Below are 13,553 nucleotides of genomic sequence, written 5' to 3'. Positions count from 1 at the left end.
TGCCCCCTCCTGGCTCTCCTCAGACCATTTTTGAGCTCCTTCCTTGCCTGCCTGTAATCCTCTAGAGCTGAGTTTGACCCTACCTTCCTCCACCTTATGTAAGCTACCTTTTTCCTTTTGACGAGAAGCTCCACCGGTCTTGTCATCCAAGGTTCCTTTATCTTACCACTTCTTGCCTGTCTTAGAGGGACATATTTATTCATCATTTGCAACAACTGTTCCTTAAACAGTCTCCACATGTCTATAGTGCCTTTACCACGGAACAATTGCTCCCAATCCATACTTCCTAACTCATGTCTAATCGCATCATAGTTTCCTCTTCCCCAATTAAATAACCTCCCATTTTGCCTAATCCTCCCCTTCCCCATAGCTATGTAGAAGTAGTTTAAAGTCATTCTCCATCCTGCTGAAGAAGATGACTGACCATTAACTGTTGCTTTAGACATTGGGTGGAGAACTCCTCTTAGCACCATCAAACTCTTATTGTATTAAGTTGTCTAATCTCTCATTGTTTTTCCTGGCTAGATTTAACTGGATGTCAAACTATTACAAATTATGAATTCTAATTTAATTTACTGATGTGCCAAGCTGAATTATTTTGAATGTGAATAAGGCACATATGAAGATCAGAAACATGCATTTATCCACAGCAATTAGTGTGCTGTTTTCTCCTTGTTCTTAGCTGTCTTTCTAGGGCATTCGTGCCAGCAAAAAAAACCTAAAACATTGCTGCAGGAATACAGTATTGTGTGCTGAAACAAATAATCCTGGTTTATCAGCCCCTGTTTTGCCAGTGTCTTTCAAAAAAATTGAAACAAGCACATTATTTATGCGCTTTGTTCACTACTCCAAACAGAAACAATGCACATGTTTGTTTGTATCATATTGATAATATGTATATTCTGTTCATACTTGGATACATCGCAAAACTACTTTAAACAAAAACACATGCTTCTGCAGAAAGTTCTGACAATAACACTAATCTACATTGACAATGCATAGGTAAAGCCTGCAACAAAATTTATTTGTAATAGACCAGAAAATAAAGAATACTATGTTCATGAATGTCACATTCATGATTTGTAAAATTGCAGCAGCCATATGTATGTTCTAGGGTTAGTTTTATAAATTCATTCTTCTTTTCTCCCTTCAATATCCCTCCTTTCCTTCACATTCTCTCCAGTCAAACAAAAGTATACCTACAAGAAAATATCATGATTCTGACACAAGGCTCTCAGATTTTAACTGAACATTATATTCTGTTTTGAGATCAATTGTTAGAGCAATTTTCTAGATCCTTGGCAAAAGTAATGGTGCCATGGGGAAAGACCATTTTTGTACAGCAAAAAGTTACAATTCAGAGTGTGTTGCCTGGGAGTGTAGTGAAGTGAGTGTAGTGTAGTGAAGGGAAGTTCAAAAGGTAACTTAACCATTATCAGAAAAAAAAGGCAATGAGGAGTAGGTAAGAGAATGGCAGTGGAAGCATTGCTTCATCAGATGACCAGTAAAGACCAGACAAATGGCCCTGTTCAGTGCTGTGACGGTTCTACAAATTCAAAACATAAAGTTTCAGTTGCGATGCCACATATTCTTTTATTAATAATTTATAACAGAAATCTCCAAGTTTGTGTTTTATGGATGTAAATTTGCTTGCTGAGTTGGAAAGTTCATTTTCAGACATTTCATCACCATGCTAGGTAACATCATCAGTGAGCCTATGATGACGCACTGGTGTTGTGTCCCACTTGCTATTTACGTTGGTGATGTCATTTCCTGTTCTTTTCCTCCGAGGGCGGTAGATGGAGTCCATATTGATGTATTTGTATTTGTTGATAGAGTTCAGCTTGGATTGCCATGCTTCTAGGAATTCTTGTGCGTGTCTTCGTTTGGTTTGTCCTAGGATGGATGTGTCCAAGTGGTGTCCTTCGTCATCTGTATGTAAGGATAGTAGTGAGAATGGGTGATGTCCTTTTGTGGCTAGTTTTCTGCCTGTTTGTCCAGTGTCCTGTATGTTGTAAGATATTTTGTAAATGGTGTTCATTTTGCTTGTCTGTATAGTATCTTTTAAGTTCATTAGCTGTTGTTTTAGTGTTTGGTGGGTTTGTGGGCTACCATGATACCAAGACGTCTGAGTAGTCGGCGAATCATTTCCAAGATGTCGGGGAGAGTGGCTAGGTTTTCTAGGCACTTTTTGTCTGCTTGGTTGAGTTTCTTTTTGAGAAATCGGTGTACTGTGTTCATTGGTTATCCGTTCTTTTTGAATATGCTGTTCAGGTAATTTTCCTCTGCTCTACATAGTTCTTCTGTGCTGCAGTATGTGGTGGCTTATTGAAATGTTCTAATGCAGCTCTGTTTGTGGATGTTGGGATGATTGCTTCTGTAGTTCAGTATTTGGACTGTTTATGTTGTTTTCCTGTAGAAGCTGGTTTGAAGGTCCCCATTGGCTGTTCACTCTACTGTGACATCGAGGAATGGCAGTTTGTTCCTGTTTTGTGAACTTTAGCCCAGTAAGGATGTTAACGATGGTCTTGAAGGTTTCCTCTAATTTAATCTTCATTATTGTATGCAAACAGGTGTCAAGTTACACTTAGTGTTTAAACTAGTTGCCCTGTGAATTTTCCTGTAGTAACTGATGTGCGGGAGCAAAGGGAGGAATGGCCTTGCATACTCTGCAAAGGATCACTTTTCCTGTCAGTTATTCCACAAGTTGTAGGTACAGTTGGATATTAGGAGTTATGAGCTCCTATCTCGTTGACTTCCTGAAATTGTGCTATGTAAGATCCCAGTGTTCAAAGCATAGATTTAGAGCAAATGCCAGCCTAAGATGGAAAATGCTTACTAGAGGCATTTCATGTGAGAAGTACATTTAATATCCTTTTCCCATAATTACCACGTTACCATATACTCTGGTGATAGCAGTGCCCAAGTTTTGGATTAAAACAGTTTGTTTGCAGCATTTAAATAGTTTATGATGTATTTAACACAGTTTAAAAAAAACCCATCATAGATCTTAGCAAGTCTGTAAATAACAAAACACACTGTAAAAAGAAAGTGAGTGTGGAAGAAGAAACAATGAGTGTGGAAGAAAACAGCATGGGGGAATATGAGGTAGTCTGGGAGGATGCACGTTGGAGCATAAATCTAGTACCAATAAACCAAAACATTTCAATCTCTCCATAACAATTCGATAAATAGCAAGAATTGTAAATCCTTGATATTCTTAGACCCTAATATTTGATTGCTATTCTGTATATGTCTACATTGATACAGCAATATCCCTGATACAGCAATGATAAGTAGAGGGACAGTTAGCATTGAGGAGGTGCGGAGGCTGCAGAAGGATTTGGACAGGATAGGAAAGTGGGCAAAGAATTGGCAAATGGAGGAAAGTGTGAGGCCATGCACTTTGGTAGGAAGAATAGAGGCATGGACTATTTTCTGAATGGGAGAAAATTCAGAAGTCTTAAAGTGCAGAGAGACTTGGGAGTTCTAGTCCAAGATTCTCTCAAAGAACTTGCAGGTTGAGTCAGTAGTTAGGAAGGCAAATGCAATGATGGCATTTATTTTGAGAGAACCTGAATATAAAAGGAGGGATGTACTTCTAAGGCTCAATAATGCACTGGTCAGACCACATTTGGAGTATTGCATGCAATTTTGGCCCCATACCTCAGGAAGGAGGTTCATGAGAATGGTGCCAGGAATGGAAAGCTTAACATAGGAAAGTTTGTGGACTCAGGGTTTATACACAATGGAGTTTAGAAGGATGAGAAGTGATCTAATTGAAACATACAGAATGCAAAATTACTTGGACAGAGATGATGTTGGGAAACTGTTTCCGTTGGGAGGAGAGACTAGGACCCAAGGAACCTTAGAATAAAGGCAAGACCTTTTTAGAATGGAGATAAGAAGAAAGTTTTCAGCCAGAAAGTGGAGCCATGATCATTGAGTAAATTTAAGACTGAGGTTCTTGAGTATCAAGGGCTTATGTGGAGAAAGCGGAAGAATGGGGTTGAGAAATTTATCAGCTATGATTTGAATGGTGGAGCAAATTCGATGGGCTGAAAGGAGGATAAATTAGGCCAGTGTCTTAAGATGTTACAGGTACATTCTTGATGAGAGGGTAAAATATTACCGAGTATTTGGGAATGTGGAGTGATTAGATCAGCCATCGAGTAACCTAATTCTACTGTTAATTTAGTATTGTATTTGATTTGTAACATCCCTTAAAGGTTTGGCTTATTCTATTTCAGAGTGAAGTATGTGTGAACTAACAGCCCAAGTCACCAGTGGTCTACTGCAGTTTCCAGAAGTGACCATAGAAGCTCTTGGTGATGATGAATCAACACAAGATGAGGGCCTGTATGGGAAAATTGCTGCAAGTAAGGCATTACGAAGTTTAATTAAAACAACGTTATTTGTTTGACTTCTATCAACTTTTTCATTTTCATTTTCCTAAACGTTAAATTTTGAATATTCATTCTTTTCTTTCCCTCTCGCCTTCTGATTTAATAGATGTCACTGAATATCAGTGTGCTTTGACTGTAAAGTTTGTAGTGTTTCTGGAAAATGTGACCCTGTATATATTTTGATGTTTCTTCTCATCCTTCCTTTATCAAGCATTGCTGGATACTTCTGTTTCAAGTTATTGATGGATTCTTGATGATGATTGTGTTCTTAAGAGTTCAGTGGTAGCATCTTTTTTGGTACACCTCTCTAGTAATTGAGTAAAGTTTTTATTTTTTTGTTGCATCATTTTATTGATGCTTGCGCTGCCTAGTAGCTTGCAGGTATTAGCATTTCCCTCAAAGCCAAGTGGCTGCACAGTAACTTTAAAGCTCCCATGTCGGCTCGACTCAAGTCAACCCTTACAAGTAACTATGTTGCTGCAGCAAACATTCAAAGATCCTGTATTTGATTTGAACTGGTAAAAATGCAAGGATGACTTGGGAATCACAAGATATAACAAACTTAACCCATTGTAGTGAGGTTGTTGAAATGTTTAGAATATATAAATATGTCAAAAGTACTTTGGTCATGGTAAAAATATGCACACAAGAAGCCAAGGGGAAACAAGTATATAGCGTATTCAGGGACAACGGATATCCGATAAGTGCAGTCCCCAAATTCCTGCACAACGGACCAAAAGAGGAAAACTCAACACTCCCGGGAACTCTAGTCACTATACATCAAAAACATTTCAGAAATGACCACCAGACTACTCCGTCCCCTAGGCATCATGGTAGCCCACAAACCTACTACAAAGATAGAAACCCCTGGTCCTCACCTTTCACCCCTCCTGATTAAAAAGCATCATTCTCCACCTACAGTCAGACCAGAGATATATTTCCTTCCCCATTCTGCAGAGACCATTCCCTCTGCAACTTTCTTGTTGGGTCCACACTCCCACCAACCCACTCCCGGCACCTTCCTTTGCTGCCACAAGAGATGTAAAACTTGTGCCCGCACATCTCCCTCACCTCCATCCAAGGCCCCAAAGGATCCTTCCACATTCAGCAGAGATTTTCCTGCGCATCCAAACACCTCATCTACTGTGTCCATTACTCTGGATGTGGTCTTCGCTACATTGGGGAGACAGGACACCAACTTGCAGAATGTTTCAGAGAACACCTCTGGGACATGCACTAACAAACCCCACCGCCCTGTGGCCAACCACTTCAACTCCCCCTCCCATGTTTGCCCCTGGGCCGCCTCCGTCATCAAATCCTAGACACCCAACAATTGGAGGAAGAACGCTGCATTTTCTGCCTTGGGACCTTCCAAGTAGAATCAATGTTGATTTCACCAGTTTCCTCCACTCCCCTCCCCCTACCTTATCCCAGATCCTGCTGTCCAATTTGACACTGCCCTCTCGAACTGTCCTACCTGTCCATCTTCCTTCTTACCTATTTGCTCCACCCTCTGCTCTGACCTCTCACCATCTCCCCCCACCTTCACCTAACTATCGCATTTGTAGCTACCACCCTACCCCTCCATTTGTCTCACTCTGCCCCAACCCCCCCCCCCCCCCCCCCCCCCCCCATTCTTGATGAAGAGCTGATGCTGCTTGACCGGCTAAGCTTTTCCAGCGCCACACTCTTCGACTCTGGTCTACAGCTTCTGCAGTCGTCACTTTATCCTAATATCTTACTATAACAGCTGCTAATGAAGTTAAAGGACACCATACCCACAGTCAGCAGAACAAACGTAATATACAAAATACTCTCCAAGGACTGCAACAATCGTTACATTGGACAAACCAGCAGGATACGTTAGTGAGTTTTGAAAAGATTTGTAGCTTCTGTCTGGTGTTCAGGTCTGTCTTTTGAACTTTTCTGAGAAGACTGAGGAAGAATATTGATTTGTGCTCATTCTGTTTGAATCAATCTCAGATTTAAGATTTGTACCAGATCTTGGGGGAATGGAGCTTTGCAATCTTATGTGATCTTCAGGCATAGTATAGCAAGATATATTCTGATTTGATTCACCTAAAACCAATTGTCAATGTGCAAACATGCCTTTTGTGGGCGGCACGGTGGCACAGTGGTTAGCACTGCTGCCTCACAGCGCCTGTAGACCCGGGTTCAATTCCCGACTCAGGCGACTGACTGTGTGGAGTTTGCACGTTCTCCCCGTGTCTGCGTGGGTTTCCTCCGGGTGCTCCGGTTTCCTCCCACAGTCCAAAGATGTGCGGGTCAGGTGAATTGGCCAAGCTAAATTGCCCGTAGTGTTAGGTAAGGGGTAAATGTGGGGGTATGGGTGGGTTGCGCTTCGGCGGGTCGGTGTGGACTTGTTGGGCCGAGGGGCCTGTTTCCACACTGTAAGTCTAATCTAAACGAAGCTCATTGGTGAGGTCAAATATTTTGCACAGTTCTGATAAGAGGCATTTGGCACAAGGATTGCAAATGGAACATGTGGCGTTGAATAATTATGATGAATTCCAAAGTTCTAGCTTTGCTTTAGAGACAACATTTTGACTGGGTTGTGGAGAGAATTAGTGAATGTGTTACAACAGCTTGGACTTTACTTGGTCAGCACCATACTTCGTTCTACCACTTTTAAGTCAGTGAGTGTGAATACAGGGAGAGATTGTGTAACCAGGGCATATGATACACGATGAAGTTCCAGCATTTTAGTTACTGATTCACCTGTTAGCCGATTTCTGTGCAACTGTCTCAAAACATTTAATTGACAATATATTTGATATCTCTTTTGTTGCTAAAAGAATATTTCATTAGCAACTCTGTGTCTGAAGTCTGATAGGGCAGATCTGGTACATTTTAATTTCCTTTCCTAAAAGACATATACAGTTTTAGTTTTCTGACTTTATATGCTCTTTTTTAAAGATCAGAACGTTGTCAGAATAAATGTATTGATTCGCTTGTGTTTCTCTTTCAGGTAGAAATGGATTGGCCTGGCTAGCTTGTGGCGCTCATTTAGAGCTGCTGAACTCAATCACAGGTGAACGACTTTCAGCTTATAGATTCCGTGGAGTTGGAGAACAACCCCCAACTATTCTGGCTGTTAAAGAATTCTGCTGGTTGAAAAGAACTGGATTATTAATAGGATTAAAAGAATCTGAAGGTAGCATCCTCTGCCTTTACGACCTTGCAGTATCCAGAGTTGTTAAATCAGTGTTTCTCCCTGGCAAGGTATGTTTTAATATGCCTTTTACCGCAATCCTTATTCCCTTTACAACTGAATACATTAATTAGAATTATGCCTAATGAGAGTCTTTAGCCTTAATGAATTATGCTATTTCCATTTTTTAAAAAATGTTAATTTTTGCATTGATGCCATTTGAATGCTAAGCAATAGTTACTAATAACCCTTTAGTTGCAAGGAAAAGTCCTGTCCTTCTCCATATGAGTCAGGACTTTTGCATTGCCTGTTTCATTCCAAATTGATTTGAACTTCTTTTATGTTATTACTTTCTTTACATCAGACTTTGCATGCGAAGTAGACAATCTTTAACATTGCACATGTATTCCAGTTTACCTTACAGATAATCTGTAGCAAGTGGCATCCTTTAATTGTATCATCTGTAAGGTACAAGTCTTGTGCACGCTATGCTCTCTACTGTCTGAATAAGGCAAACTTGAGCTTAATGTCATCTTGGATAAGGCAACCTACTTGATTAGCACTGTAAGCACCCAAAACATTCCGTTTCTTCAATGGTATTGTTCATACAATAAAGATGTACTGCATCAGTTCACCAAACGTCTTTCACTGCACCTTCCAAACTCTTCACCTCTGCCTTGAAGAATAAGGTTAACAGGTGCATGGATGTACCACCAACTTTCAATTATCTTCCCAATTTTAGACATTTCCTTCAACAACTCTGGTTTGAGATTCTGCGTCTCTCTCCCTTATCTATCTTGTCCATCTACATTTTGACTATTGAAGTAAATAATAAAACCCTGTTCATATTCCATACCTGAAACTTAGTGGCTTTTGAAGTGTCCCATGTTACCAGCATTTAGTCAGGAAGCAAATGTCATTCAACTTAATTTCTGGTCAGACTTGAGTTTCATTTTTAATTAGTACTGTTAAGATGCAATTTCAATATTTCTTACAGTATAAATTTTTAAACCCACAAGCTGAGGAATATATGTTCTGATGGATATGTTTCAAATAAGATTTTATCTTTTTAAAAGGTTGCGTATTGACATTAGTCAAAATCTGGTTGTTCAAAAGATGTTTGCTATAAAGATAGTTAATCTATTCACTTTCTAATTTTATCATTCTGTTCTCGTACCTTCTCAGTTTTTATTCTGTAGTATTTGAATGAAAGAACCCTTTTTATTTGAATTGTGAGTTTATGAAAATGGGAAAAGATACTGCTCTAAATCAAATTGTGAAAGATCTTACAGTTTTAAGAAGTCCGAGTTCATAGTTCTTTGATATTGGAGTTGCAGGTAGGTAGGATAGTGAAGGTGTTTGGTTAGGCCACTTTTGGAATACTGCATGCAGTTCTGGTCTCCCTGTTATAGGAAGGATGTTGTGAAACTTGCAAGGGCCAAGAAAAGATTTACATGGATGTTGCCAGGGTTGGAGGGTCTGAGCCATAAGGAGAGGCTGAAAAGGCTGAGGATATTTTCCATGGAGCATCAGGGGCTGAGAGATGACCTTATAAAGATTGATAAAATCATGGGCATGGAAATGGTGAACAGCCATGGTTTTTTCCCTGGTTTAACGGGAGTCCAGAACTGGTGAGCACAGGTTTAAGGTGAGAGCAGAAAGATTTAAAAGTGACCTAAGGTGCAACCTTTTCATGCGGAGGGTAGCACATGTCTGGAATAAGCTGCCAAAGGAAGTAGTGGAGACTGGTACAATTACAATATTTAAAAGGCATCTGGATACATGAATAGGAAGGGTTTAGAGTGGTATGGGCCAATTGCTGGCAAATGGGACTATATTTATTTAGGAACCTTGACAGCATGGATGAGTTGGACCAAAGGGTCTGGTTCTGTGCTGTCCCTTCTATGACTCTGAATTCCAGTAAACCATTTAGAGTCATTCTAAATTGTATCTAAAATGTTGCAGTCAACACATCAACTCTATGGGTGTGTCAGGTGCAGTTTTACCCAGAGGACAATTTTTTTTGATATTGTATTTTTTTTGGGAGTGTTCAGGATAGTAATTATTTGGTTAAATAGCTACAGCTTTGATTGGTCGATGCAGGAGAAACATCAAGTCTGTAAAGAGAAAGCACCTGAATTTTCTCTCCCTCCTCCTGTGTAGAGAGATAACAGAAGATCTGATAGCTGTTTTTGCTTGCCATTTTTCAGTAAATGGCGGTCTCTGCAAATTTTGCAGTTGAAAGAAATAAAGAAAAAAACTCTTTTACATCAAAAGAGTGATTTTTCAACTAGTTCCCTCTCCACCCATCTTTGTGTGTCTTGCCTGTGGTTCCATAAATTTTTTTAAGTAGAATTTAAGTACAGAGATATAAGTTAGCAATTTGTGTTTGTGTTTTTTGGCATTGGTTAAGAACTGTTCAATTACAATAAGTAGTAATTTGCTTGTTAATATTAAAAATCTGAGCATATTATTGTAACCTGAATTTGATAGTTGGTTAAAATTGGTTAATTAATCAAATTTTCACATTTGTGGTGAGGTTGTGAATAGCACCATTGCACAATTGCAACAGGAATTTAGTTTCTACTGTATTTGCATAGAGTTCTTTTGAAAAAAATACTCTTTTATTCCTGGTAACAGTACCATGAGAGTGTTCAGAGAAGACGTGACCAGTACCCAGCATCAAACTACTTAGTGATATTACACTGTGTTCTCCTTCTCAATTTATTTAGATATGCTGTGGCATAAACTGGACTCTTCAGCTTATGAAATAAATGTTTTTAATTTTTTTGGAGCTTTTTTGTTGTTTGTACAAGTTGGATTTATTAACTTTAATGTTGCAACACGTGATGGACCTGCAAGCAAATACCATCTGCCATGTTTCTTCACTGTAGCTTTCCTGTTCTCCTTCTCCAAGTCCACCCTAAAAATGACTTGAAGGGCCAAATATGAAGTAGCTGAAAAGAAACAGAAGGCATTGGTATGAGGTGCATGATGTTGAAACACAGCATTGAAATTAGCATAAATTAGCATATATCAATTTGTTTGTTCATAGTTTTCATTCAACGTCGAGATTTTTAGATTGTGCAAAATTCATCATTTTTTTTTCTTTTTTAAATCTCAGGTGACTGCTATTGAACCAATAGTTAATCATGGAGGTGCCACTGCCAGTACACAGCGCTTGAATCAGAGTCTACGGTGGTTTTTTGGCATAGTAGCTGTTGTAACCGATACAGGACATGTTCTGCTCATTGACCTCTGCTTGGATGACTTCTCGTGCTGTCAAAGTGAACAAGAACCAGCAGGTAAATTTGTCTGCTTAACTGTGCCTGAGAATGAAAATAATAATATCAGTTGTTATCTGTGAAATTTGCATTTACTTCCCTTGCCATTAGTCCATTCACCTAACTGGCACTACAATAATATACAAAGGTTCACCAAATACTTAATGTTTCATTTCTTTGCCCTTTCCAAATTATCTCCACCTCCAAGCTCAGAGATAACCAAGCACCTATGAAAACAGTTAACAATGTTTTCTTGAAGACAGTGATGCAGCTAACCTGTGGAGAGAAAATATCTTTAATCTGAAACTCTCCAAGTTATTCTCCAGCTCTTTGATATTGGATGAGTGAACTGAAATGTTAAACCCACCACAGTTTAGCATGGCAATGTAAGCATTTCATGTTTTCATTCCTGGTTTGTTGGCTGTTTTGTATCCATTCTTAGGGACATCTTTACATTGTATCCATTCTATCTCTGCCTCGCTTCCCTGTCCTGCATCTTGGTGAAAATGAATGGAAATTGGCAGCGTTACAAGGTTTAATTGGTGGGGCTAAATTCTGGAAGCTAATTTTTCCAACTGTCCTCTTTTCTCATCAAATGTTTTCTTTGCCTCCAGTACACAACCTGCTTCTGCAAGTTTTGAAAAAGTATATGGAAGCCTAGGAGGATAATGAGCAATCAGGTTGCTAAGTATGATCTTGCGCTTTCACAAGCTCTTGGCAGGGAAGCCCGAGGCATTAGTCCTGTACACTAAGTGTGTGTGCCTGACGAACAGAAACCAATGAGAAGAGATTACACCCTACATAGTGCTGAGGTCTGCCATGAATATGAAAGCCAAGAAATGCAGTCTTTGTGCTGATTGATTCTTGCTAAGGCAGTCATGGTCAAACAACTGATTTTTGTGGCATTAGTTTATGTATACTAATATTTAAATAGAAAAATAGCTGTCATCAAGTATTAATCTTGGTTCCACAACTTAAAAAACATTGATATAGATCCTCTTTTGAAAAGAAGTTGAATGTGGGCTCATTGTGATCAGCTGTTTGTTCACTCAGATCTTTCACTGAGTCTTGGCTGTGTTAAAAAATTAACTTGAAATATTTTACACTTGCTGTATTCTAACTTTTTTTTTTCTTTTTTCAGATCTCGAAGTGATCAATAGATCCCCTGCTGAAATTCCTCGAATGAGAGAAACTGTGATGAGGGAAGGGCGACACCTGTGCTTTCAGTTGCAAAGTCCATCAGCAATAGCAGCCTCCGCAATGAGCTATGTGCCAAGAACAAACCAATTGGTAGTTGGGTTTGCTAATGGTTATGTTCAACTCTGGAACCTGAAGACTTTGAAAAAAGAGTGAGTGTGAGAAAGTTTAGGTTTTGTACACTTAATTCTGATTGAAACTTCTTGGGTGTCTTTATTGATCCTGATTATTCCCTACGATTGCCATGTTTAGTTTTTCAAGTATAAATAGAACAGTGATTCTGAAGAAAAACGTCCTCACATTACTAACAATAACTGACACGTTCTCGTGGACTGTTGAAAATAATCGATTTGATGAAATCCTTTTCCCTTGGTACAGATACTACTCACAGTTGGAAGGAGGAAAAGTACCTGTCTACGCATTCACTTTTCAGGAGCCTGAGAATGACCCTCGGAACTGCTGTTACCTTTGGGCTGTACAGTCTGCACAGGATGGGTGATTATCCATAATTATATGTTTAAACAAAAATTATTTCTAAAAGTGTTGCTATATAGTTGTTGAGCAAATTTAATGTCTTTTGTAAAATTTATACTTTGGGTTTCAAACATACAGATTAACCGTTCCCGAATCGGACCTAACACAGGTCCATCTTAAAGTTACAATGTGGCATGAAAGTAATTCCTAATGTTCCAGAGACCTTTTCTACAGTTCTTCATCCAAATGAGGAGAGACAGAAAGGGACTCCAGTGGAGCATAAACAGTGGCATAGTTGCGTTGCTGTGTTCTGTTTTTATGCTGTAAATCCTGTGCCAGTAGTCATAGAGCCATAGAGATGTACAGCATGGAAACAGACCCTTTGATCCAATTCATCCATGCCGGCCAGATTTCCCAACCTAATCTAGTCCCACCTGCCAGCACCCAGCCCATATCTCTCCAAACCCTTCCTATTCATAAACACATCCAACTGCCTCTTAAATGTTGCCATTGTACCAGCCTCCACTACTTCCTCTGGCAGCTCATTTCATACACGTACCACCCTCTGCGTGAAAAAGTGTCCCCGTAGGTCTTTTTTTTTATATCTTTCTCCTCTCACTCTAAACCTATGCCACCCAGTTCCCCGACCTCAGGGGAAAGACTTTTCCTATTTATCCTATCCATGCCCCTCATAATTTTGTAAACCTCTAAGGTCACCTCTCAGCCTCCAACACTCCAGGGAAAACAGCCCAGCCTGTTCAGCCTCTCCCTATAGCTCAAATACTCCAATGCTGGGAACATCCTTGTAAATCTTTTCTGAACCCTTTCAAGTTTCACAACATCTTTCCAATAGGAAGGAGACCATTTCTGGAAATTCATTGCTAAGGGACCATGCGCATTAGGAATGAGTTCAAGAGACAAATTTTATCAGAAACAGATGAGCAGTGTAAAAGTTGTTCATTTGACTGCGTAATGTTGGAATTGATTGAGTTAAAGGCTAACATCTAATGTACTGCACAA

At 39.5% G+C, this 13,553-nt stretch overlaps 1 protein-coding gene across 6 annotated transcripts in view; it reads left to right on the top strand.

The window, feature by feature from the left end:
* The window catches only part of ahctf1 (AT hook containing transcription factor 1), a 101,987-nt gene that overhangs the window by 9,123 nt on the left and 79,311 nt on the right, over positions 1–13,553 (top strand). For all 6 annotated transcript variants that reach the window (XM_060831291.1, XM_060831292.1, XM_060831293.1 and 3 more), the window contains 5 exons: positions 4,251–4,379; positions 7,396–7,649; positions 10,703–10,883; positions 12,004–12,211; positions 12,438–12,554. In XM_060831291.1, coding sequence (XP_060687274.1) covers positions 4,259–4,379; positions 7,396–7,649; positions 10,703–10,883; positions 12,004–12,211; positions 12,438–12,554 — 881 coding nt within the window. In that variant the 5' untranslated portion in view covers positions 4,251–4,258. The remainder of the gene's footprint in view (positions 1–4,250; positions 4,380–7,395; positions 7,650–10,702; positions 10,884–12,003; positions 12,212–12,437; positions 12,555–13,553) is intronic.

This window comes from Hemiscyllium ocellatum, chromosome 10 (genome assembly GCF_020745735.1).
Source record: "Hemiscyllium ocellatum isolate sHemOce1 chromosome 10, sHemOce1.pat.X.cur, whole genome shotgun sequence".
NCBI lineage: Eukaryota > Metazoa > Chordata > Chondrichthyes > Orectolobiformes > Hemiscylliidae > Hemiscyllium > Hemiscyllium ocellatum.
Note: the sequence above shows the minus strand (reverse complement) of the source record. Positions and strands in the feature narration are given on the sequence as shown.